Source organism: Labeo rohita, chromosome 19, assembly GCF_022985175.1.
Source record: "Labeo rohita strain BAU-BD-2019 chromosome 19, IGBB_LRoh.1.0, whole genome shotgun sequence".
NCBI classification, from domain to species: domain Eukaryota; kingdom Metazoa; phylum Chordata; class Actinopteri; order Cypriniformes; family Cyprinidae; genus Labeo; species Labeo rohita.
The window spans coordinates 34698356-34724505 of record NC_066887.1 but is presented as its reverse complement, the minus strand read 5'-3'; the positions used below and the strand labels follow the sequence as shown (position 1 = coordinate 34724505).

Genomic DNA, 26150 nt, shown 5'->3' with positions numbered 1-26150 from the left:
CTGCATGTGTGTTTATGTTTTCTATCATATCCGATCTATCAGGTTTTTATGGCTCATATAGCCATACCTTTTACACAGATCAACTCCATTTTGATAAATTTCTCTTAATTTATCTTAAATTAACATCTCTTAATTTTGCATATTCAGTCAATGTATCTTGACCTAAGAAAATGTCAATATTTTAAAAAAAACGAAGTACGAAGTTTTTTGCCATGCAAGACTTCCTGCTCCGATTTAAGAGCTTTCTTAACATGGATGTCTGTCCTGCGCTAACATTTCAGTGATTCCTACCAGAACCAGTCTAAAATAGTCAGAATATAAAAACCTATTGTAGGTGTACTGTAGTGATTTAGGGTAAGCCCAAAACATGGTTTGGAAAATGGATTCATGATGTACTCGATTTTTAAATACATTTTGTAAATTTAAAAAATAAAAATACTGCAGCTTTAAGAAACTCTCATGGAATACACCAGTCAAAATCAGCAATGAACTAATACCTTATTGTCAGTGCTGGGTGTATAATAATTTCTGTATAATAATTACTGTAATTATTTTCCCTTAAAAAAAAAAAAAAAAAGTAAGGGATTACTCTTAATTTTTCTGTATTTTAATTGCAGTTACTTCTGATATAATTGAAATAAATACTCTAAACTATAGAACAAAAGTGGACTTAACATCAAAATCGAAAATAAATATTTCAATATTTTGGTCTGTTCAAAGGTACTTTATGCAATTTTATTTTTATTTGAAAGAGTTAAAAGAGCAATTTCATATTCATATTGTTCAACTGACTGAGGTTGATACAGGTTTTAGAAAGTAATAAGCAACGCAATATTTTTTCAAAGAGAGTAATTAGTACAGCAATCTAATTACACTGCTGAAGATGTAATTTGTAGCTAGAAATTAATTACGTTTTTAGAATAATTTATTTAAAATTGCTTATTGTACACTGGAAAAAGGTGGTGTAGGATTTATTTTAGATCACTTAGAAAATTGCAAAGAATCACAGAGAAATGGCAGGTAAAATGCATTTAATTAAACTTGAAAATGTGATGTCGAAAAACTGAAATAGCATTTTCTTATTTCCAATCACAGGGTTCATGGACACAGGACTTTAATCAGAGATCTCACTCAAAAAAAAAAAAAAAAAAGCGCAAGAGAGAAACAGAAAAATATACAAAGTATATTTTACAAAGTATACTACACTTTTACTATAGTAAAACCACGGTTAATTTTCTTAAGTGATTTGTATTTGTGTACATCTTTTCTTTCCCCTTGTTTTGTTTTTATAACTGTACTGCCTTAATGGTTTTATGCTTTCTACAGTTTAAGAGAACAAAAAATCAGAAAAAAATATTCGTGAAATCGCTCCGAAATCCTGATATAAAACAAATGATTCCCGAACCCGCAGTAAAGTCCCGACCCGTATCAAATGATGCGCAATCCACGATTTGAAGCCCCGATCCAAATCAAATGATTCGCGATCCGCGTTCCGAGAAGTTCCGATCTAAAGCAACAAATTCGTGAACCGCTCCGAAGATTCGCGATTTGCGCTTTGAAGTCCCGATCTGAATAATGATTCGCGAAACATCATTTTAGATCAGGACTCGGATCGCGAATCATTTCTTACATTGGAACTTTGCCTATCGCGAATCATTTGATTTGAATCATTCAATTCACGAAATGATTCAACCCGTTCCGATCTAAAACAAATGGATCGCGATACGCGATTTGAAGTCCCGATCTGAAACAAATGATTCGCGATACGCGATCCGATTGGAGAAATTCGAAACAGTGAATCATTTTGCGACGCAATGTTTTAATTGATTCAGAGTTTCGAAAAACTCCGTTTCACCCATCACTACGTGCTTTTTAAAATAGTTTCAAGCGATGTTGAAATTCTAAAATTAATGGTTCTTTTAATTTGATCTGGTTTTTGCTAGTGAATCGCTTGAAATGAATCTTCAAAGTCACGAATTTGAATCAATCGGAGCGGTTCCAGCATAAATGACTCGATTGATTTGGTTCATTCGTTTCTCTTTTCGTATCTTTTCAGCATGTTTACACAACACTGTCAGTACTGCTAGTTGCTTAACTCGATTGTTTTCTGACATTTACTGAAATAAGCGAAAAAGGAATGTTGTTTTTTGAATGGCATGAATTTTGCATGAAAAGATGTGCTTAATGACAAAATTAAACACTTTTTTTATAGATACATCATAGATACATCGTCTTAAATAATTCAAGCAGGAATATTGCTATTTTCAAGGATTTTCCAGGCCTTACATTTCAAAAAGTCAAATTCAAGTACTTTAAGTTCCTTGTATGAACCCTGCAATCATCTTTGTTTCATTTACAACTTCAGAAAACTATTTTGTATGCAAGTGTATGCATTTATACATTAGTTTAGCCAAACTAATTTACTCACCCTCTTCTGAACTCATATTACAGACTTTCTTCTGTGGAAAACAAAAGATCTTGTTAGGCAAAATAAAAGTTTCAGTCACCACTGACTTTAATTGTTTGGAAAAATGAGTAACTAAGGTTTTTAGTAGTAATGTGACATTACTGACTGTTTTGTCACTCTTTCTCTTTTCTCTGGTCAGGTGAAGGTGTGTTTCGATGACGCCCAGCTGGAGAGAGTTTGTGAGTACCCTTCAGAAGACAGTGCCCTAGCATCCCTCCCTTACTCTCCTCATCCGGGGCCGGAGGACGGCGGGAGGGAAGAGGGGTGGCGTAGGGGGGAGCAGGAGGCAGAGGGACAGGAGGAAGATGAGGAAGAGGAGAGTGCAGCGTTTGTGTCCCGCAGTGGCATGAATGAGAGCGCAGGAAGGGTTCGATTCCTAAAAGTGGGTCAGTGGCTTCAAATTACATAATCAAAATATAAAAAAACCAACGGTGGAATTAACAAACCCTGTATTCTTTTATTAACACTTTGTGAATAAACTTCTTGGGTAATTCTGTGACAAAAATAAATGAAGCAACATTTCAAATTATGTTAACAACTTTTAATTTCTGATCAAGTCAAACAGGAAGTGCATAAAGCATAAACTGCACTGACACTAAAAGTGCACTAGTTAAATAAGGCTTGACTCCCCTGGATGAAGAAATAACACTGATGTATTTTTAAAATGCATCTTAAATTCTGCTAAATCATTACATGTGGATGTAGATGTTGCATGTAAACAGTAGCATTAGAGCTTTGTAGAATACACATGCTTGTCTATGCATGTGTGCTTTACAGTGTAAATATAAACTTTTTTCTTTTTTGACATTATCAGTGTTTTTGCTTGCACTGCTATTAAAGGAATAGTTCACCCAAAAATGAAAATTAGCTGAAAATTTACTCATCATCCCAGATGTAATTTGTTTCTTCATCAGATTTGTAGATCACTTGTTCACTGACGGATCCTGTGCAGTGAATGGGTGCCGTCAGAATGACATTCCAAACAGTTGATAAAAACATCACAATAATCCACACCACTCCAGTCCATCAGTTAACATCTTAAGAAAACAAAGCTGAAACAAATCAATCATTAAGACAATGCTTCTGGCTAAAATACGAAGACATAATCCATAATAACGCTTCCTCCAGTGCAATTTTCAGCACCTTTTGGGTGAACTTCCTTTAAAATAGCAATTGTATTATGTGCTGTTATGTAAATGTATTTTACCTGCAGTTTAGGGTTGTGCAAAATTCAGATTTGAAAAAAATGTATCCATCTATCTGAATCAGGCACAATCCTGCTACAGTTACAAAAAAAGTAATTAAATAAAAAAAAATGTTAATAAAATATTAAATCATAAAATTATTTTGATAAAACAATGTTTTTCACTGTCATTTTAAATATTATTTTTGTCTTTCTTTTTTTCCCCAGATGAATCCTGTAAACGACTTTCCAAATGACAAACCATGGCATCCTTTAAAATTTTTATTCTTTACATTTGCAGGTGTAAGTAATAACACACTTAAAAAATGTTTTAAAAATGATTACATTTTTTGTTTAGTTTTGTGTCCAGAGAAGGAATCAAGCACAATATTTTTTAGAGATTTTAATGAAATTATTTTAAAAGCATTTCTTTTTCATGTTCAGAGATAAGAGAAATGCATTTTAATTTTACATTGTACGCAGTACAAGCCATATAAGTGCTGCTCTGTTTCACAGAATGATGTGCTCAGGTCTGATATAATGGTTTGCACAATTTTTACAAGTTTTACGATCAAAAAACCTTTATAGTCTGAATGTTTTGCTCATTTTAAAAATAACTGGAATAGACTTCAATTATATCATTTATTACATTTGATGGGATTTAGTTTAATTAACATTTAATTTAATTTACGATTACAACCCACAAACCCTCACATGTTTAGAGAGTTAAGAATGTATGCTTATGATTAATAAAGATAGATTAAGTATTTTCATGGAACAGTGATACCATATTTGTGTTGTATATTTGTAATAGATTTGTTTTCATCACAAGATTGTAAAATAGAATTCTGATATTGCATATACAGTATGAATGAGCGAGGACTGTCTGTGTTGAGTGGGAGAGACACTTGGATTTTTACCATGCGATCAAATAAAAATCCAACTTTTGTATATTGTTTGTACTTGAACAGCTTGTCTATTTTAACTTTCCAATGAAATGACGAAGCACCTTCAAAATGTTAATAAACATTACAGACATTACATACAGTGTGTGTGTACGTGTATTTTGTCAAATCCATCACTACTGAGTGACTGGTTGTTTTATCGATTCCATTACACACTGGTTTAAAGCGCCACCTGCTGGTTATTCATAATACCGATGAGTGACTTTCCACAAATCTTCTGAAATATTAATGAGGTACCCATTTGCATGGTCCCTGTGGACAGTTACACTATTAAATCAATTTATTGCAATTTACCGCCTTTGTCAAATTTCATTAGAGATTTCTGCTCACATCATTGCCCCTAACCAAAATAAGCTTTCTGGTGAACTTTTGGTATATTTGTATAGTTATTTGATCAGGAATGACAGGTCCCTCACCTACAACGTTGAAAAACGTACAGGACAGAATGAAAAATTAACTTTCCATATGTTCTTTAACATCCCTGGTGAAAAAAAACCAGCATATGCTGGTAGGTATGTTTTGATGCTGGTTTAAGCTGGTCCTTTGCTGGTTCATGCTGGTCATTGATAAAAGTCATGTTCAAGGATATCCGAAATCTTCACAAATATAAAATCTTACCTGCAAATCTTCCGATTTTTAGTTTTCATTTGACTCAAACAGCGTAGCAAACGCTGTCATTCCAAAACGAGTTAATTAGCTGTTAATTAGCTGTTTTCAGATTACACCTGTGATAGCAAAACACGCTGGTATCAACTTTTTAATCTCCGCAGACATGTGATCACGTGATCATCTAATCGTGAATCAACATTTCTTCAGGATGGATTACTAGCAGATAATAATTAATATTAGAACTATTGGCAGATGCATATGACAATCTATTTTAATATTATTAATTTAATCCTTACGTTTTGATAGACTGTCAGCTTTAGCTTTCACTTCCATACAGGTTTTCCCCGCATCATTTCAAATTCTTGATGAGCGGGAAAAGTTATAACGGCTATGCTCGCGCTGTGTGGTCCTTATAAACCATTTTTCCAAGATTATGAAGCGGACAGTAACCTCACATCATAATGTAAGTACTTATTAAGTACTTATAAGTACCATAGTATTACCATGTTTCGAACATGGGCCGGGCATTCATTGAAACGTCATGTTAATAGCTAATAGTTAATAGCGCAGAACAGTAATAGCTACTATGCTACATATAGGCCTATTCATGTACCATGGTATATTACCATCACTGTAACCTATGCTTCAGTAGGCTACTATTTTTATAGGCGATACAAGCACGAGTTTTTATGCTGTGTTGGTTGTTTAATGTATATTATACATTTTTAACCAAATGCTAATTTAAGCGAGAAAATTTTAGTTTTCCAACTAGTTTGTGAGGAATTTGCTGGTCTAAAGACCACTAGAGGGCAGCAGAAGACTGAAAACTGTGACAAACTTTATGCTTGTAATGAATATACAGGAAAGATTTAGGCAGTTCGGACCCCAATGGGCCTCGACTTGTTTCCTAGCGCATAATCTCTGGAATCCGTCCATCAAAGCCCAGTTTCTAATGTGCATGTCAATCAACATCCATTTTTAGAGTGAGTGTTAAGACACCTGCTCATGATGGACCAGCTCTGGGACCTTCATCAGCTCTATCCTTGCACTATAAATACTCAGTGCTCGTTAGGAACTCTTGTGTAGTGATTAAAAAGGGTGTAAATATATGCTCTGACAATGATTCCGTTATGATCCATCACTAAATGATGCATTGTGAAATCAGGAATTTGATTGGGTTTGATTAGATTCGATTATTTTGGTTATCCCTAAACATGTGTCTTCAAATGCGGCATATTTACTAAAAATAATAATGAACCATCAGAATTACATACAATGCAATTGCGAATGGAGGGATATTTTAAACTGTAGTAAACAGCAGACCAGGTTTTGCATTCCTTATCCCAAGCATTGTATTTTGAACAAGAAATTTGTGCATAATACTTTGAATATTATGAACGATTTCTTAAAATCTGTATTAATTGCATTGCAGTTTCATTGTCAGACTGATGCATAACGTAGCTTTAGCAATGCATTTGCAAACATAGCAGGTTATTTGTTGCTTTTTGGCTTTCCTCATGTCATTTGGGGCCTATTTGAGCATATGCTGTGTATTTTCCCCCACTCTATCATGGTAATTTCCACTTAATGTGATTTGTGCTTTTTATCATATGTCAATTTGGTATGAAACATCTGCTTCGAGCATAAACAAAAGTGTATTTTTATGGCTTCAGCAATCTCGTCCAGTCTTTAACAGATTGCTGGTAATCTCTCCATTCTCTAATGTTCTGAAGACTGTCTCGCTCGTCTTTTGAAGGCCCCTCAAATATATTTTTGTTTATTTGAGTTATGTTTTCTCAGTCTAACAGCTGTACCAAGAAACTTTCTCTTATACCGACAGACATAAATCTGTCTAAAAATGACAGCACATCTCTCTGTTCTAGCGGCGGTGTGCGCTGTAAAATGTCAGATGTGGCTTTCTCACCGTGCAGGGGGTTCAGTCTTGAAATAGTTCTTTTCCCAAAAGGCAAGTCACACCACAGAACACGGATAGCACAGACACTCTCACCAGTTAATTACACCTCGATTGTAGTTCTGTTCAGATCCTTTAACACACACTGAGTACCAGAGGTGTGTGTTCGGGTTTGTCAAATCCAGAGATTGCATTGCTTTACCTGAGCGTACCTTTGATGCACAGATATGATGATGCTTTTATTGGAGCATAAAAAGCACTTTTAGTTTCGTAATCTTTTGCTTTCGTTGCCATCATTCTTTTAACAGTTTACAAATGCAATAGGTTTGATTCCCAGGAATACACATACCAATAAAATGCACATATATTACAAGTAGCTTTCAATATTCTCCTAAATGCATGCATTTCTTTCAACAACGAGCTTGCAGAATAACACATTTTATTTTCAACAAGCACTGCTATTGTTGTGTTGCACTTTTGAAAAGCATCGTTTTTGGCTATTATTTATGTGTCATACAGAGCTGCTGTCGGAAATTTGTCTGGATGCGAGTTGCCAGTCACCACAATGACGCAATGGAGTCTAAAATGCTTCAGTGCCAGAGGCAGACATTCACATGTCTAACCGTTAGGTACAAACACCTGCGGTGAAGAAATATTGAGTCTTAAAGGAATAGTTGACCATCATGTTTATTGATTTCTCCTGCAACAGGATATCTGAGTTACAGATGGTGATTTATAGAGCCAAACTCTCAAAAGTGCAAAAGTTGTCTTTTCCAAAGAGCTGTAGACTCTTACTGTTTTGTGTAGTCATTGATTGAAGCAGAACAACTCCTTTTGTGTTTCTCTGAAGAAAGTAAGTCGTAGTGGAAGGTTTGGAACAACATAAGGCGCAGCATTTATCTGGGAGTGTTCAGTAGTTTGGTGTTTGGTTTAATTCCAGGTTGTTTTATCAAGCATTGTGCTCGAGAGAGATCAGCTGTTTAGGTGTTGAGAGGAGCTGTTTTTATCAATCTGACGTGTTTTCCGGAGGGTTTGTGGTCTGGTGTGGTTTGGCGTTGTGGTCAGAGCTCAGACCTGGTATTTGGAAGGTTGCTGGTTCAATTCCCACAAGGGCTGACCTATGAATTATCAGCTCTGTGTCTGTTATCAAGACACTTAACCTCAGGTTACTCTGTGGAGAATGACCCCATCATAAATTCATGCCACTGCTCTGGCACATCAGCTGAAACTCACAAACACTTATCTTTGTGTGGAAATAGGATTTATATTCTGTTTTATTCTACAGACCTATGTGTATCGGATAAGATCTAATTTTGTTCTTCTTTGCTTTTTGGGGTCTCTTCTTCTCACCAAGGCTGCATTTATTTGATCAAAAAACATAAAAAATGTGAAATACTAATATGATTTAAAAATAGCTGTTTTCTATGTGAATATCTGTTATTTAAAACAGAAATCTTTGCAACATTATAAATATCTTTACTGTCACTATTGATCAGTTGAATGTGTCCTTGAAGTACTTGCATTTGACTCCTTGAAATTTAAGGCCTGGAAAACCCTTGAAAGTAGCAACATTCCTGAAGAGGTACTTGAAAAGTGCTTGAATTATTGAAAGACAATGTATTTATGAAACAAGTGTTTCATTTTTTTTCAATAAGCACGTATCTTTTCACACAAAATTCACGCAATTATTAAAAAAAAAACATTATACTTTTTCCTATTGTTTCAGTTAATATTATAAAACTAGCGAGCTAAACCAATAGTAGTACTGACAATGTCGTGTAAACATGGCTGGAGATAGAAAAGAAGAACAAATGAACCAAATCATTTGATCATCAATGATTCACTGTTTTGAAGCGCTCCAATCTATGGCGAATCATTTGTTTCAGATCGGGACTTCAAATCATGTATCGCGAATCATTTGAAGTTCCTTTTTAAGTCAAATGATTCGCGATACGCCAAGTTCTGTTCTAAGTCAAATGATTCGCGATCCGAGTCCTGATCTGAAATTATGGTTCGCGAATCATTATTCGGATCGGGACTTCGGAGCGTGGATCGCGAATCATTTGCTTCAGATCAGGACTTTGGAGCAGGTTCGCGAATCATTTGATTCGGTTCGCGACTTCGTAGCGTGTATAGCGAATCATTTGTTTCAGATCAGGATTTCGGAGTTAAATGATAAAAATATTTTACTGTTCAAAAGTTTGAGGTCTTGAAAGAAATGAATACTTCTATTCAAGGCAGGGTTCGTACAGATGCTGTATAATAAAATTCCAGGACTTTCGAAGACTTAGCACTACTTTTTTATTTTCAAGGACTTCTGAGGACAATCTGAGATCTCACTTAACAAACACGGTCTTCTCTTTCAAATTCTAAAAAAGATAATTAGATAAATAAAAAATACACTAATAAAACAAAATGGCAAAAATAAAGTGAAGCACATGCAAAGTATTACAAAATAAAACCACAGGGCTCTGAAATCCTGATCTAAAACAAATGATTCGCTCTATGCGCTACGAAGTCGCGAACTGAATCAAATGATTTGCGAACCCTCTCCAAAGTCCTGATCTGAATCAAATGATTCGCGATGCCGCTCCGAAGTTCCGATGCAAAGCAAAAGATTCGCAAACCTGTTCCAAAGTTCCGATCTTAATCAAATAATTCCCGATACACAAAGTACGAAGTACCAAAACCTTTCCGAAATCGTTTAATTTAGATCGGAACGGGTTCGTAACCCATTTCGCGATATGCACTATTCAAATCAAATGATTCGCGATACGCGATTTAAAGTCCCTATTTAAGTCAAATGATTCGCGATACGCCAAGTTCCGATCTAAGTCAAATGATTCGATCCGAGTCTGATCTGAAATTATGGTTCGCGAATCATTATTCGGATCGGGACTTCGGAGCAGGTTCGCGAATCATTTGATTCAGTTCGCGACTTCGTAGCGCGTATAGCGAATCATTTGTTTCAGATCAGGATTTCGGAGAGGTTTTTGGTACTTCGTACTTTGCGTATCGGGAATCATTTGATTAAGATCGGAACTTTGGAACGGGTTCGCAAATCTTTTGCTTTGCATCGGAACTTCGGAGCGGCATCGCGAATCATTTGATTCAGATCAGGACTTTGGAGAGGGTTCGCAAATCATTGACTTACCACAGGTTCAGTCCCTCTGGAGTAACCTGAGGTTAAGTGCCTTGCACAGAGACATGGTGGTGATGGTCATAGGTCATTCTTTGTGGCTACCAAACCAGCAATCCTTGAGCTTTTATCTAGTACATCACACTTCCAACACTCGTGAGATTATGCTTTCCAGCTAACTAAACTAAGATAGACGAACTCCCACAGATCGCTATGAACCAATGCATCCTCTGGTTCTCCAGGATCCTGTAGGTCTGTCATAACTGGGGCCAACGGGGTCAACAGTTCAGCTCTAGAGGAGCCACCATCTGCTCCAAAAGACATTTGATCACACTGCTGGCATTATGCTATATGAACATTTCTCCATCAAACATGGCTTAAAATTGCTTAGAAGTTAGATTAGCATTCAAAAGTTTGGGGTCAGTAAGATTTTTATTTTCTTTTATGAAAATACAGTTTTCATAAAGTGAGCAGCAAATCAGCATATTAGAATGATTTCTGAAGGATCGTGTGACAATGAAGACTGAAGTAATGATGCTGAAAATTCAGCTTTGATCACAGAAATAAATAATGCTTTAGCAGACATTCACATAGAAAACAGCAATTTTAAATTGTAATATTTTTTCACAATATTACTAATTTTTACTGTATTTTTGGATCCAAAAATGCAGCTTTGGTAAGCAGAAGAGACTTCTTTTAAGAACCATAAAATTTGCACCAACCCTAAAACTTTGACTGTTAGTCTACATTTATTATTTAATAAAAAAAAACATATTAATAAGGTACACCAATTACAGATTTATTGGTATTATCTGTGGTGCTTTGGAATACTTCATTTTGATTGGTCAATATTATTGTTGTCCCATGCAACTGATTTCTGACATTCTTGTATTTTATCTAACATAATGAATTGGTGTACACTACAACATTTAATTTCAATTAATTTATTTGTTAAGTAGATCTAAAATGCAGAAAGGGTTGGAGCAATATATCATTAGTTCAGTGTTAAAACAATAGAAGCCAATAAACAAAGTGTGTGTGTCAAGCGGGTTATTCAGGATGGAGGTTATCAAGTGTGTTGCATTTGTTCCCCGGGGTGATGGAGAGATAGCATCCCTCCTTCCCTGGGGGCACTGGAGGGATGGAGGGATGTTGTTTTTCTTTTTTTCCAGCGGTTTGGACCCTACAGGGACATCCTAAATCTGTCGGACGCTCCTCAAAGTGCCAGTGCATTGATTTCAGCCACCGCGACTTTCCAGCCCGCCGGCTACGGACAACACGCTCCCTGTACACACACACACATGCGCATACACACACTTGACTGGAACTTGTTTGCGGTCATGTTGGAAGCTTTAGTGCTCCGTGTGTCTGCTGGTGTCTCTGGGGAGAGCCACAGGGGGGGCGCTGGTACTGAACGACGCCCCCGACCCTCCATCCTGACCCAGAACCATGAAAGTGTGGATGCTTTTGAAATTAAATATTGGCGTACTAGTTACTGTACGGTGAATAGTACGTGAAACAGTGCTCATTATGCATCAAGACGTCATATGCTGTATTGTTTTGAATGAGATTCGCTTATCTTAGAATTTTGCATTTCTAACTCAATTTTACGTAAAATCATCTTAAAGGGATACTTCACCCAAAAATTTAAAAAAAAAAAAAAAAAAGGTTCATAATCTGTTCCAAACCCATAAGACTTCGTTCATCTTTGAAACACAAATTATTTACATTTTGTTTTAGGAATTTCTGTCCTTCAAAAAGTTAATGCAAACAAATCTTTAAAAATTCAAAAAGGCAAATGCGTCAAAAAGAATCTATGCATGACCCAGGACCACAAAACAAGTCATAAGGGTCGATTTTTTGAAACTGAGATTCATGCATCATCTGAAAGCTGAATAAATAAGCTTTCCATTGATGCATGGTTTGTTAGGACAATATTTGGCCGAGACACAACTTTTTGAAAATCTGGAATCTGATGGTGCAAAAAAATCAAAATATTGAGAAAATCGCAAGTTCTACGGTAGGAAATTTACAAAATATCTTAATGGAGCATGGTCTTTACTTATTATCCTAATGATTTTTGGCATTAAAGAAAAATCAATAATTTTAAACCAAACAATGTATTTTTGGCTATTGCTACAAATATACCCATCGTACTTCTGACTGGTTTTGTTGTCCAGGGTCACAAATGATGATTTATATAATAATAATAATAACAATAATAATAATTATAATAATTATAATAATAATAATAATTATTATTATTATTTTAGGAGTTTCTGTCCCTCTTTTCAAAAAAGTTCACACAAACAAAACTTTGAAGATCAAAAAAGGCCATTAATGCATTATAAAAAGAATCCATATAAATCGAGTGGTTCAATCAAAGTCTTGTGAAGAGATATGATCACTTTATATGATGAACAGCTTCTGTGTTTGACATATTTGATGCACTCTCTGTGTGTGTGTTGATCATAAAAAGTCAAATGATAAAGTAAAATAAACCCTTAAATTAAATCTATTTATCTTGTAAAGCAGCTGTATTTCTTCACAAGACTTGACCAATTAAATGCTCAATTTATTTGGATTTGTTTAACAATGCCTTAAGGTCATATGACCTTAGTTTTGGTTGCTTTCACTTTCAGGCTTCTGTAAAAATACAATGAAAATGTGTGTTTTAAAGATTAACTAAAGTCTTATGTGTTTAAAACTAAATTATGATCATTTCCATCTCTAACCTGTTAACATTCTGCAATTTAATCACATAGAATGAGTCAAGAATTATTAGATAAATAATAAATAAACGTTAACAGAATCCCTTTCATTTGTCATACTGGAAAAAAAAATTGGGTGCATTGCATTGTGGGAAACAGTAGTGCTCTCTGAGCGTATATTGCACTTTTTGACAGGTGTTTTTCATGCATTAAAAGAAAATTTGCATAATATACATCTTGCATGTTAGTATGCCGATCATACAGCCAGTGCTTTGTTCTTCTAAATCAGTGCTGGTGTGTTCAACCTTATGCAGAATTTTGATTTTACAGTATGTGTGTGTGTCAGCGCTCGGTGTGTGTGTATTGGGGTTGTTCTCCAGCGGTAAAGCCCGGACCCTCCCAGGACGGCAAGGGGTGTCTGAAATCAATTCAGTGTTAAGTGCAGGTCTGAGCAGGGGACAGTTTCAGGCCCCAACACTGTTATTCACGCACTACTGACCCAGACCATACACACACACACACACAACACACACAGAGCAGCAAAGCCACCGACACACAGGCCAGGCTACAGCTGGACAATCTGTGTGATCACGACCCAACACAACAGACCTGACCTCCTCAAATCAGCCTAAAGAGTCAGATTAATCTGAGAACAGACTGATCTCAGTTCTTTCTCATTCCCCACACCTCCTCCTGCAAGCTACATGTCCATTCACTCAGTCCGTGTTAGAGGACTGTTTCACTGTCTGTTAATGATGTTTGAGGGCCTTAAAGGGATAGTTCACTCAGAAACAGAGACTGTCATTATTTGATCAACTCTATATAGTTTATTTCGTGAAACAAAAGAAAAGTTCCACAGTTGTTTATATTATTAATTCATATTAATCCATACTGGTTAAATTGTTTTTTAAATGTTTTCAAAGCAAGTTTTTCTGCTCACAAAGGCTGCATTTATTTCATTAATAATACAGAAATATTATTACAATTTAAAATAACTGTTTTAAAAATGTAATTTGAAATATTAGACATTTTTACAATTTAAAATAAAAAAAAGCTGTTTGTTTTGCAGCACAAAGTCACAGTGCAGTTTTTCCACATTTTTAGCTTTTTTTAATGTTTGCACATTAGAAATGTTTAATGTTTTACACCTAAAAACTTAAACTCAAATGTGTATATTAGTGGCCCAGACAAAACTGCTGCAATCACACAATGACAAGTGAAATACTACTCATTTTCTCTTATTGCTAGACACATTTGTAACCCTGGACCACAAAACCAGTCATAAGGGCCTATTTTTTGAAACTAAGATTTATACATCATCTGAAAGCTTAATATACAAGTTTATAATATGTAAGACAATATGTATATATACAACTATTTGAAAATCTGGAATCTGGGTGCAAAAAAATCTAAATATTGAGAAAATCACCTTTAAAATTGTCCAAATTAAGTTCTTAGCAATGCATATTACTAATCAAAAGGTTTTGATATATTTACAGTAGGACATTTACAACATATCTTCATGGAACATGATCTTTACTATCCTAATGATTTTTGCCATAAAAGAAAAATCAATAATTTTGACCCATACAGTGTAATTTTGGCTATTGCTACAAATATATCGGTGCTACTTAAGACTGGTTTTGTGGTCCAGGGTCACATTTGGTTGTAGGATAAGTGAATCATGGGTGATCAATTGCATTTGCATGAGGCAAAGCTGACAGATGTCCAAAATCATTGTTGTATGACAAGAAATTACTTAAAAATGAACTTTTTGGCTCTTAATATAAACTTTATCAAGAGCTTCTGCTGTTTTTATGACTTTGGCATGGGCCAAATTGGTTCAAACATAAAGCTAACCACATCAAAGTGGTCTGGAGTGAATCCGGATCACTTCCTCTTTGGAAATCCCTTCAGGTGTCTGATGGCCCGGGATCAGACGAGGTCGTGTTTTTCTCTCCTCGTTTACATGCTGTGACTCTCGACATGCAGAGCGCAGGTGAAGTGTCTATTGATTAGTGGAGTTCCTGCATTAATGCGTGTTAGTGTTGCAGTCGATTGACTCGTTGTAGGAGTAGAGTTCCTGTCCTCCCAAAGCTCAGGGTCATGTGTGCATGTGATCCATTAGCTAAACGAACAAGACAAGATCAGTCATCCTCCAGTTCAATCTCAAAGTGCCACAACACAAGACGAAAACTTTCCTTTAGAGGTGGGAAAATAAAAAAAACATGTCACCGCAATATAATTTCATATCTACCTTGTATCAGCCACCAGATCTCTACTGAGATTAGTCACTATAAACCATTAACTGCTTACAACTGTGGCATATAATTTTAAATGTCAGCATGTGTGCTGTGTACCATTAACATCCTCATCGCATAGGCCTCAAATCAATTTTAGTCACCGTTTGTTTGCTAACGCACATAGTTTTAATATTTGATTACATGTTTCCTGTTGGAGCAAGAAATTAAGATGGATCATAGTCAAGGGCTTGAGGCCTATAAGCTTTAGTCTGTGTTGCATGAACCATGATTTGCCACAGTTAGTGGTATTTATAATGTTAGCAAGAGATTTTGTGTGAAGATAAATCATACAAGTTGTTAATTTTGTTTAAAATTTTTATAAATGTATGAGTTGGCAAGGGGGGGCCTTTTACCTCACACAAGGCACACAGTATTGATACAAATACTTTAGTAAAAAAAAAAAAAAAAATTAAAAAAATTTAATTTTTTAAAAAAAGTTAATGCTTGTTCAAAACAATCACTAAATAGTTTGTACTATTTTCTGCTTATTTTGATAAATAAAATAATTATTTTTTGTTCAGTAAATATACTGTCATTAAAATATGTTAACATAAAACATTTTAAAATACAGAAACAATAATTTGAAAATTTAAGAATCTGAAAACATTGAAGGAGATCCCATAGTAATTGAATATAGATTTACAGTAGTAACAACAAATGATATAGCATTCACATAATATTTTACATATGATGATTTCATTCTAAACATGGTGATTATCCCTAAGATGAACACCCAACATAAAATGATATTTACCATCTGAATCTAACAATGTCATGTCAACAAATGGAAAATTTATCTATTAAGTATCATGTTAATTATTGTGCCTTTTAGCCCCAACAGCTGTAGCACTTTTTACCCCAAATACTATATTTTTACATATTCTTTCATTATTAAAAAAAAAAAACTGTTGCTTTAATTGTCTTAAAACTGAAAATCATAAAGAAGACCATTGTCTCAAGATATAGTCAACATTTACAACATTTTTTAAAACACCAAATATTAGATCAAGCAAGCACAGAATCCACTTGAAACTGCTGCCAGCAATCGCGTCAAAGATCAGGCAAATTTGCACGTGTATCTTGAAAAGCCGATGTTTTGAAAAGTGCTACGCCCCGTTTTTCTGCCATCTAGTGGTTTGAGGAAAGTAATACAAAGGCGCCTTTTACCCCGGGCGCCTTTAGCCCCGTTGTATCCTACGTGAATGCGCAAGGCTTCCGGTTCATTAGCAGTTATACCTAAATTAACAAAATAAACAGTGTTAATAAGGCGTAAGAGTGTAAGAGGTCAATTATTTGCGTTCCAAACCAGTGTGTTTATGATTATGATAAAAAAATATGATAAAACAATATGATAACAAACACCAGACTGCAATATTAATCAGCAAACTGACTCTTTAAAATAACTGGAAGCGAATGACACTGCAGCATTCACGGTGCAAATGGCGCGCTAACAGGCATGGACTGAAATACACGAAATGAAGGAAAAATGTCTTTAGGAAAAGCCGCTTTTTAATTTAAGTGCCACACTTTTGTCTTCTGAGACTCACGAACTCAGAGTAAGAAACCGCCCGTGAACGCGCGTCAGCAGCAGTGGCGAGGCGCGCGCTTCCGCACAGATGCTCGTCACCGGCAGGAGTTCGTACACGCTGCGCGAGGCGGATCGCGGTGATCCGGTCTGGGATTCGCTGACACGGGTGATGAAGGAGCACAGAACATTTTTAGCCCCGCTACCCCCATCAGTACCCCGCCCGGGGCAGATGATCTCAGCGCCATCAGGAGCTCAGCATCATTAGAAGGTGTTAATTGGAGTTAGTCGGAGTCTTCGCTTTCTGTCAAGAAGTCTGACAACAGAATTCATTAGACTTAAAAATACCGGGGCATTGAAATGAATTCAAGAGGGATTCGCTGATGAGGAAGGATTGTGAGCTGACAGACAGAACAGAGCTCCGAGAGGGTCCAATTCTCATTAAAGATGCCAAATATGGGCCCATGCTCGTGTGTCTTGCTTAGGAAGTTTATCAGCACGACCAGCATATCTCATATTTGATGCGTAACATTCACACTTTCATTCAGCTTCTTCCGAAAAATATAGCAGGAAGGAAGTCACTTGCCTCCTCAATTAAGAAAATTGCATGTGTCAGAAATTTAGGTTTAAAACGGACGGTCTGTAAAGATTTTCAATCACATGCGCTTTTCAAAATAAAGTCTTAAAACAACATCTAGTTTATATTTCAATAAGCGCTTGATGTTTAATTGTAAGGGTTCTTGAAAATCACACAAATGCTTCTGTTCCTTGCTGCTATTTCGAACAACATAAATGCGTTATATTTCTCGAACAAAATGCATTGCATCTATTTAATGCATTGAAAGTACAATCGTGCGGTCCATGTACAGAAGCAGCTCTAAATGCGTTCAGCAGGGTTTGCAAAGGACAATGTATTTGTGTCACTTTCATCTAAAGCGCAGAAAATAGTGACATAAAACGCGAAGAGAGAAAATGAGGAACTGTAGTGACTTCCTCTGTCACATTCACCCGTGTGATTCGAAATAACTCTTGGAAAAGCTGCTGAATATACAGGCGACTAACTCCTGTTGGCCAGAACGCGTTCAAAATAAATAAATGCGACACGCATGCGTTCAAAAATATAAAAGACATAACGGCGCGTTTGTGGTTGATTTAGAGATGGAGATCCATCTTGATGTTTCTGGAGAAGCCGAAAGAAAACGAACAGAATCTCTAAGAATAATAATAACGATTGTTGAGTGCAACATTTAAAAAGGACGATTCTGTTTTCGTTTAAGATTGAGATATTATTAATCAAAAATAAAAACATTATACAATTAATAATGATCTTTGGGTCATTGCAGAAATTGTGAATAATTCGTAAATGGCGTTAAGACATTTAAACGCGTAAGAATGCAAAATACAAGTTATATGCAATTAACCAGAAAGTATGATTTACTAACATTTCGCTCGTTCCCGCTTATGAAACAATGTCGCGCAAATATTACAAACTAAACGTTTAAAACGCGACGTGATAAAAAGCAAAAGTGTAACGAATATATTTTTATAATTAACTGGTTCATAACGTTTCAAATTAGCTATTAATCACATAGGAAGTACAAACTACGTGTATTTAAAAAGAGTGTTTAATATAGCAGTGCAAATAAAGACAAAGAAAGTATGAAAAGCACATTTTATTTCACCTTTCATAACAGTGCCATGAGAACATTTGTACAAGATACATCACAATCTAAAGTGCACAAATACTGTACAACAGAGGGATCTTAAATAAAAGGAAAAATCACATTGGGCTTCATAGAAAAATAGGATTAAAAAGAATGAAGGGCATGCTTTAAAAAGAATCCAAAGTAAAAACCCCATTAAAATGAAGCTTATTTCACAAATGAGCAAAAAATGAACAAGCACAACCGGGAGCACGAAAGCTTTGGCACCTGCAGATTAAAAGGTTAAAAACACAACGTGGGCAGATCACTTCAAACAAAATAAGGAGAGAGAAAGAGATTCGACCCGAATGAGCAGTTCTTAAGGGCTTGTGTAGAAGGCGTAATAACCCATGGCTTTATGGCTCTCTTTGTTGTACTCCTCAGAGCTCAAGTCCTCACACTTTATAGTGGGTGAAGCGTCTGTACTGGAACCTCCGGGCGAAACGCGCCGCCTCTTACACGCCATCGAGTATGCGCTGGTGTCCCCCGAGTCTACGGCCTTCAGCACCGGCGGGGCCTCCATCCAGGGGCCGGCGCTGCCGGTCGTGGGGGCCGCCGTGGAGCTGTCGTCCTGCAGCTTGTCTTTAGAGGACAGCAGGTCGTCGGCGTACGCCGGAGGGCTCGGCCGGGGTGACCAGGGCAGGCCGGTGGTCATCTTCCTCTGGTACGAACTTCTGCTGCTCCAGCCGGCCGCCATGGAAGCGAAGGCCGAGTCGGGGTAGTAGCCGAGCGCGTGCGGACTCTGCAGCGGGAGCGGCTTGATGCCGTACGGCAGGAGGCTGGAGGCCGAGTATTCGCTGTCGTAAGACAGGTCCAGTTTGCTGGACGCCCCGCTTTGCTGGACAGGCCCCACGAACCAGCGCTGAGCCGAAGCCGAGCCGGCGGCCGACTCTTCGCTCTGAGGAGAAAGCAGGCCATTGGTCTGCGGCACAGCGCGCTCGCTGCCGTAGAAGCGGTGGTTTTGCGGCAGGTTGTTTACAAACTGGTCTTGGAAGAAGGGCTGCATTGCATAGCGGGCGCCGGGTACAATCTGGTGCGACCGCGGAGAATCAGTAGGAGAGGGCGTCAGTCTGTCGCTCTCTGGAGCCGTATACATCCTGAGAGAGAAACGGCAGAAAAAGAGAGACTGTTAGGAGTTTGTCTTATCACTTTAAAGTGATGCTTTCTCATCAGTTGCCTAAAATATAATGCCTTGTGCAATATCAATTAGAAAAAACATTTTGGTGCAGAAACAAATTGCATTCAGAAATTGCTAAATTTCACTATTAACTGTAATGAAACTGCAAGTAACGCACTGAATTAAATGTGAAATTTTGTAAATGTACTCCAATAATCTTGGTTTTATTCACAAAAATTACTAAATATTTTCTGTAGGTGTAGATGGGAGGGAATATATTATATATATATATATATATTAGTATAATGCAATAATATATATGATAACACTTTATAAGTTAGCAATAGTCAACTGCATTAGTTAAAACAAACAATAAAAAATGCTTCTAAAGCATTTTGTACTAATTACATATTTACTAATACATTACTGAAATTAAAATTTGTAACTGTTAACAATGATTTAATGAACCTAAGCTAACATGAACCAGCAATGAACTGTTGCATTTTTATTAATGCAGAATTTTAGTTAATGCATTAACTGGTAAGTGTTACCATATAAATATTGTAAATACAGTCCCAATTTACCAGTGTTCACCCTTCATTTACAGAATGTTAAAAACATTGCATTGTAGCATAAATGCACACACAAATGAAACTGGACTCAAAACCTCTCTTTTAAATAATACAAAAATGTATTTAAGGTTTGAGTTTTGAGTGTGCTTATTTTTTGCTTAGAATTTTTGTTAAAATAAAGGGACTGGCAAAAAGAGGGCCTGTATATTTTGGAGGGGTTTCATAATTAGCTCTGTCACTTTTTGTAAGTCGAAACGCACTTACGAATCATAATTGTCTCTGAAGCCTTTTGCAAAGGGGTTGTGGTCGATCTTGAGCTGCGTGATCTGCAAATAAACAAACACCAGGAGTTCAGAAGCGGCACAAAATGCAGAAGTGGCTGCAGGGAGTTGCGGCTGAGTTTCTGCTTACGTCTGTGTTCTGGTAAGCCGTTACAGCGATGAACTGGTTTTCAGGGAACGTGAAGGTCTGTGTTTTAGCTTCGCTACTCATGTCTTCCACACCATCCTCTGTCACCTCCACAATGTGCAGCCGTGGCTGGTACTTGTGCAGGGACTGCAGGACGATCATCTATTTCAACACACATACACACAGAGACAGAAGGCATCAATGTTTGTGCAGAGTTCATGGCCAGCGCTTGCAGTTAGACAAACAGAGGTGTCAAAGCCACACTTGAAGACCTCTGAGATGACTGGAAGTTTCTACACACAAGCACACACACACACACACACACACACACACACACACACACACACACTCATCTTTATTTTTAAAATGCAGCAGATGCATCAGTTCTTTGCAACATGTACTAAAATATCAGACAGTAAAGTATTAATATTGAAAGATTCTTGTTTTTCCATCTATATTTTAAAAACATCACTTTCCAATATTAACATGTCAGAAAGAAAAGAAAAATAAATCTTGTAAACAGCAGGTTCATGCACATGTTATAGTATTTTCAATTTTCAATCCACAATTCCTAAATGTAATTATTTTTTTCTCCAGTTTTTAGTTTTGTTAGGATTTGTTTACCTGAGTATTGTTGTTATTTGCGCCCTTGTTGTTGGTTAGCTTCAGTTTCCCGAATGATATTTCTTGTCTCATCCAATGTGCTCCAGTGTTTGGTGATTCTGGGTGAACATAAACCTTGTTTCCTACAGAAAAGCAAAAACTATTAATGTTTTGTGTCCTGTTAAATTATTAATTTGACTAAACATACAGAAAAAGCCTCCACCGAAAAACATTAGCGGTAAAATAAAAAACAATCTCCTTCATGAAAAACAGATGTATGGTGACTAAGAGCGATTTGTTTTGAATAATTCTAATACATATAAGAGAATAACACGTCCACCCCCGCGTGTTCTCAAGTGTTATCGCTGCAAGTCGCTCACATTATATGTGAAACTTGTTTCATTGCAAAACACACTCATTGTTAAACGAAATGACATGTTAAACAGTGGAAAAAATGATTGATTAAAAATAAATCAATCGCGCGCATTTAAATACGTTTTTCGTAATTATAACATCATGTTTTAGTTTTAAAATGTCTGGAAATTTATTTGAACAAATTTTCATGCGTTCCCATAATATTATACACAACCTAAACAATTCGTTTATCAACACAACATCGAATGAAAATTAAAATCCCACTCAAAATAATAAAATGAAATCGAATATCTAATTTATCCTTCGTTTTACTTGATTATAAACGGCATATTTGTTTAATTCAATTTATGGTAAATATATTTTATCCGAGAACAAAAACATTTGACATGTTTAACATATAACAGGCTGTCATGTTGCTCAAATTATTTTCATATCATCTCGGCTTTTTTTTTTTTTTTCTCACCTTGCATGTTGTTGTCCGCTTTCCCGCAGGTGACCCATTTTCCGCCCTGAAATCTCCAGTGGTTCGGATCGGCCAGAACAATCTCCACAAACACGTTATAATGCGCCGTCAGGTTCAGTCCAGTGATATTAAAACTCAGAAAGGGAAACATCCGTCTGCGAAGACGATCGTTAAAGAAACAAATTCGTTTTATAATAATGCGAATTATTATTTGAGTTTTCAATTCAGGCGCATAATTTTATAAAATTGTATTTTGCGTATTGTGTTTGAAAAACAATTTTAAACCAAGCATTTATGTTCTAAATTACTAGAATCATTTTAAACAAACTTCTCTCAAACCTCATAAACTTCTCATTCTTACCTGCCCTGTTTAGTGATGATCATCTCGGTCTGATGGCGATGAAATTTGAGCCACAGCGGTCTGTTACACAGGTAAACTTGCGCCCTCGCCGCGGAGCCCGAACCCGGGATGGGCATCGAGCTCAAACTGGAGCCCGGTCCTGGATAGGACGGGTACAGGCACCCAGGACCCTGTCCAAATTGGTAGCCGCTTCCAAATTGACTCCGACTGGCGCACACGGCAGATGAGAAGCCGCCGGGCGGAAGAACCGAGCCGTAATGCAGAGACGACGAATACCTTGACCCGTTCGAGCCGCTGTACACCGACCCGGTCTGGCCACCGTACGGGAAGAGAGAGCACGGGTTGGTCACGTCGGAGCTCGGTTGGGTCGAGGATATGAAATAGCGATCAGTGCCCAGCTCGTCGATGTTGTAGCGGCGAGCGCTGGACAGCTCGTCATCTCCACCGATCACTGGAGAACTTTTCCGGGCGTCCGGTGCGGCGGCTGCCGCCGCTGCTGCTGATGCTTTACTCCCGGTGAAGCTCTCGCTGTCAGCCTCATCCATCAGCGCGCTCCCACCGCTCAAAAACTTCTTGGCCCCAGAGCTCTGCTCGGCTTCAGTCCGGTCCATGTCCTGAAAGTCGATTTGCGTTGACCCTGGGCTGTTGTTGGTGCTCTCTGAGGACGACGACAGGTTATAGAAGGTCTTGGGTAAGCTTACAGATGCGCCAGGGAGGATGCTTTCTAACTGCATTCTTCAATGTACTGACACGGGGATGAGGATCAATCAAAAGCAGGTGGAGATCAATAAGTAGATCACACCAGGACGCGGATCCGTGCGCCCCGCAGCTTGACCTCTGAAGCGACACCTCCGGATTTTCAACTGTAATCTGTGAGTGACAGAATTGTTTGAGAGAGTTTATATATGATCCCACTCGAGGGGGCGGGGTCTAGGCAATTCGTTCCTTCTGACTGTTTTCTCATTGGCTCGGAGGCCTACTACTATTTAAAACATATACATTTTTTTGCATCTTAGGTCTTCTGTTTTTAATGACTTAAAAGATTTCCTTGGTAGAAGAGTACTATTAGTAGTAATAATAATGTAAATAATGATGTTTAATCTGTAATTTAATTGGAATGTCTACAATTTTAGTTTGGACTAAAACTTTCCAAACAGAACCTTTCAAAATTCGTTTCCAGCCAATTAATGAGTGTTAATTTGAGACTGACATTGAACCCACAGAGGAACTTGACACCATTTTAGAAGCACCGAAAACAAAACAATTAACGAGTCCTCCAGGCTGACCTGAGAACGGTTTTATCTAAATACACTTGAGCTCGACTGAACTTGGCAACCCGAATAATTAACAAACGATTAACGAGGAACCCAAACTCACCACAGACTGTCACGCAGGACCGCCATGTCAGTTTGCCGTGGAGCTGGGGGTTAAACTTGTACCCTTCTCCGGCTCGGTGTGTTTGGGGTAAATCAGGCTGCACCTGCACGCTGGCGCTCAGACGCTTTCCTCTTCTTTTCGGCGCAGAAAAGCGACCAGCAGCGTAAGTTCTCTCTGCTGTCGACAACGAAACACAAGTAAACATTCGAAAATTAAGTGATATTTTAACGTGTGATTACCCAAAGCATTTCCCCTTTAGAAGAGTGTTGTGTATTTACATATTTAAGTGACTAATCTACGTGTGCTAATGTGCATTTCTATTGTCAACTCTATTTCAGCGTCTGCATGATCCGGACGAAAAAAAAACTGCAAGAGATTGTTTTCGGCGTGCACGAGGTGAGTGTGGCGTGAGGCGCGCGCGTGCGTCACCTGAGGGGTTCTTAAAAAACACCTTCGCCTTTAATAATAATAAAATAATAATGCAAGTATGCTTAAAATATACCCCGACGTAATTTTTAGTTCAAGTAAATGCAAATACAGTTATTAATTATTTTAAAAATATTTTATGTATTCTTTTTAGATTTAAGATCAATAAACAATAGATTAATTGAAAATAGGCGTATCTTTTTGTTCATAATTTCTAAATAGCTACCGTATAAAGTATTTATTTCTAAAATACTCATATTTGTTTATTTAATGTCACGTATTTATGATTGTATGAAACATTTGCTGCGCAATATTACGTTTTTTAAAAGCGCAAAATAAACAAAACGTCTGGAAGATTCAAACAAAAATGTCCGAACACATTTTCAAAACGAGAAAAAAAAAACACGCAGGTCAACAGATGGAAAAACAATTGAGCCCCAGTTCACCATAAGGTAATATCTGATTGTCTTTATCATCAGGCGGTGGTAATAAAAAAAAAGAGAGGGGCGGGGGCAAATCCCACCCGGCTCAACCCCTTTCCAAGCTCAGGGAAACCGGCCAATTATTTTTCCGTGTGAAGGAACCGGTGATAGTGAAGGAAGAGACAGCCGGGCGGATAGACACCGCCTTATTAAAACCCTTCTGTACCACAAATCTGATAAAAGAGAGAGAAAGAGAGAGAGAGAGAGAGAAACGGACAGACAGACAGGCCACAAAAACGCTCCTTGACGTTCGCGAGATACGGAACCACGCTGACCGGGTGGCGATAATGGTCGGTTACCCGGAAAGGGTCACCCGCTCAGCGCGAGAGCCCTTTAATGAAAAACCCCACCGGGTGTCCTCATCAAAACCATCCGCTGACTCTCTTTAGCTCGTCATTGTAATTAAAATTCCTCGATGACAGCCACGGGCTGGATGACAAATTAAAGAGAGTCAGTTATACATTTAATAAGTCACAGGTTGTGATTATATTACTCGCGAAAAAACACACTATCGTCCATTAACCTATTCACACGTTTTATTTGGCCCATTTGACCTCCTTCTATTTGCTTTCGGAGTGATAACATGATTTGACCTGCTGCTGCTCTCACACATTATTCCTGAAACCAACAACATCTGCAGCTTCAATCTTTAAGTCCTTAAGTTTATAGCTATGAATGCAATAGAAAACCAAAGTTGGATTCGGACTTGTCGTTTCAGCTCAGTTGGTGTGTCTAAATTATGAGATCAAATCCTGAAATGATCTCAACTGATAGTATGAGAAGGTGTGATGTAAAGACGATCCACACAAAGCACCTGAGAAACACACACACACACTCACGCAGGAATGATTATGCGTTCTCACCTGACAGATCCCGGGTCCCAAGTGCCTTGTAGTTTTTAAGGTGTGAGATTCACAAGGATTAGCTCCCAGCTAAGAGGAATATTGAGACGAGAACGACTTCTCCGTGCAGAATACAGAATTCTGCGTTTTAGACTGTCAGTCATACACTCTTAAATGTAAACATTCTTTATTAGCATCTATATGGTTCCATGAAGAACCTTTGGAACAACCATTCCACAAAAAGCTCTTTAGATGATTCAAATGTTCTTTACGGTTCTTTACGGGGTTTACAGGTTTTTTGGTTTACTGGCATCAGTGGTTCCGTGAAGAATCTTAACCTTTCCATTCCACAAAAGGTTCGTTATAGTGGCGGTTCTTAATAAAATGTTGTAGGAAAATGGTACTTTGAGGAACCCAAAATGATTCTTCTACACTCTTAAGAATAAAGGCGCTTCACGATGCCATAGAAGAACCTTTTTGTCTAAATGGTTCCATAAAGAACCTGTAACATCTGAAGAACCTTTCTGTTTCACAAGAGATCAACAAATTGGTTCTTCTATAGCATTGCTGTGAAGAACCTTTTAAAGCATCTTTATTTTTTAATAAT

General features: G+C 37.3%; 2 protein-coding genes across 2 annotated transcripts in view; both read right to left on the bottom strand.

The window, feature by feature from the left end:
- The window catches only part of LOC127181892 (zinc-alpha-2-glycoprotein), an 898082-nt gene that overhangs the window by 230378 nt on the left and 641554 nt on the right, over positions 1-26150 (bottom strand). The gene's annotated exons all lie outside the window — the stretch shown is intronic.
- Positions 18473-24201, bottom strand: eomesa (eomesodermin homolog a). The gene is made up of 7 exons (XM_051136886.1): positions 23794-24201; positions 22417-23286; positions 22056-22210; positions 21239-21360; positions 20618-20776; positions 20471-20532; positions 18473-19614 (listed from the first exon to the last, which is right to left on the bottom strand). The coding sequence occupies exons 2-7, from the start codon at positions 23148-23150 to the stop codon at positions 18837-18839; spliced, it is 2010 nt and encodes a 669-aa protein (XP_050992843.1). The 5' UTR covers positions 23151-23286; positions 23794-24201; the 3' UTR covers positions 18473-18836.

Bases quoted from the DNA above. Each gene is read 5' to 3' on its own strand.
- eomesa (XM_051136886.1), bottom strand. From the start codon at position 23,150: ATGCAGTTAGAAAGCATCCTCCCTGGCGCATCTGTAAGCTTACCCAAG. The intron at 22,211-22,416 runs GTAAGAATGAGA...TCGTCTTCGCAG, and splicing joins ATCATCACTAAACAGGGCAG to ACGGATGTTTCCCTTTCTGA. The intron at 19,615-20,470 runs GTAAGTGCGTTT...TTTCTCTCTCAG, and splicing joins TTCAGAGACAATTATGATTC to GATGTATACGGCTCCAGAGA.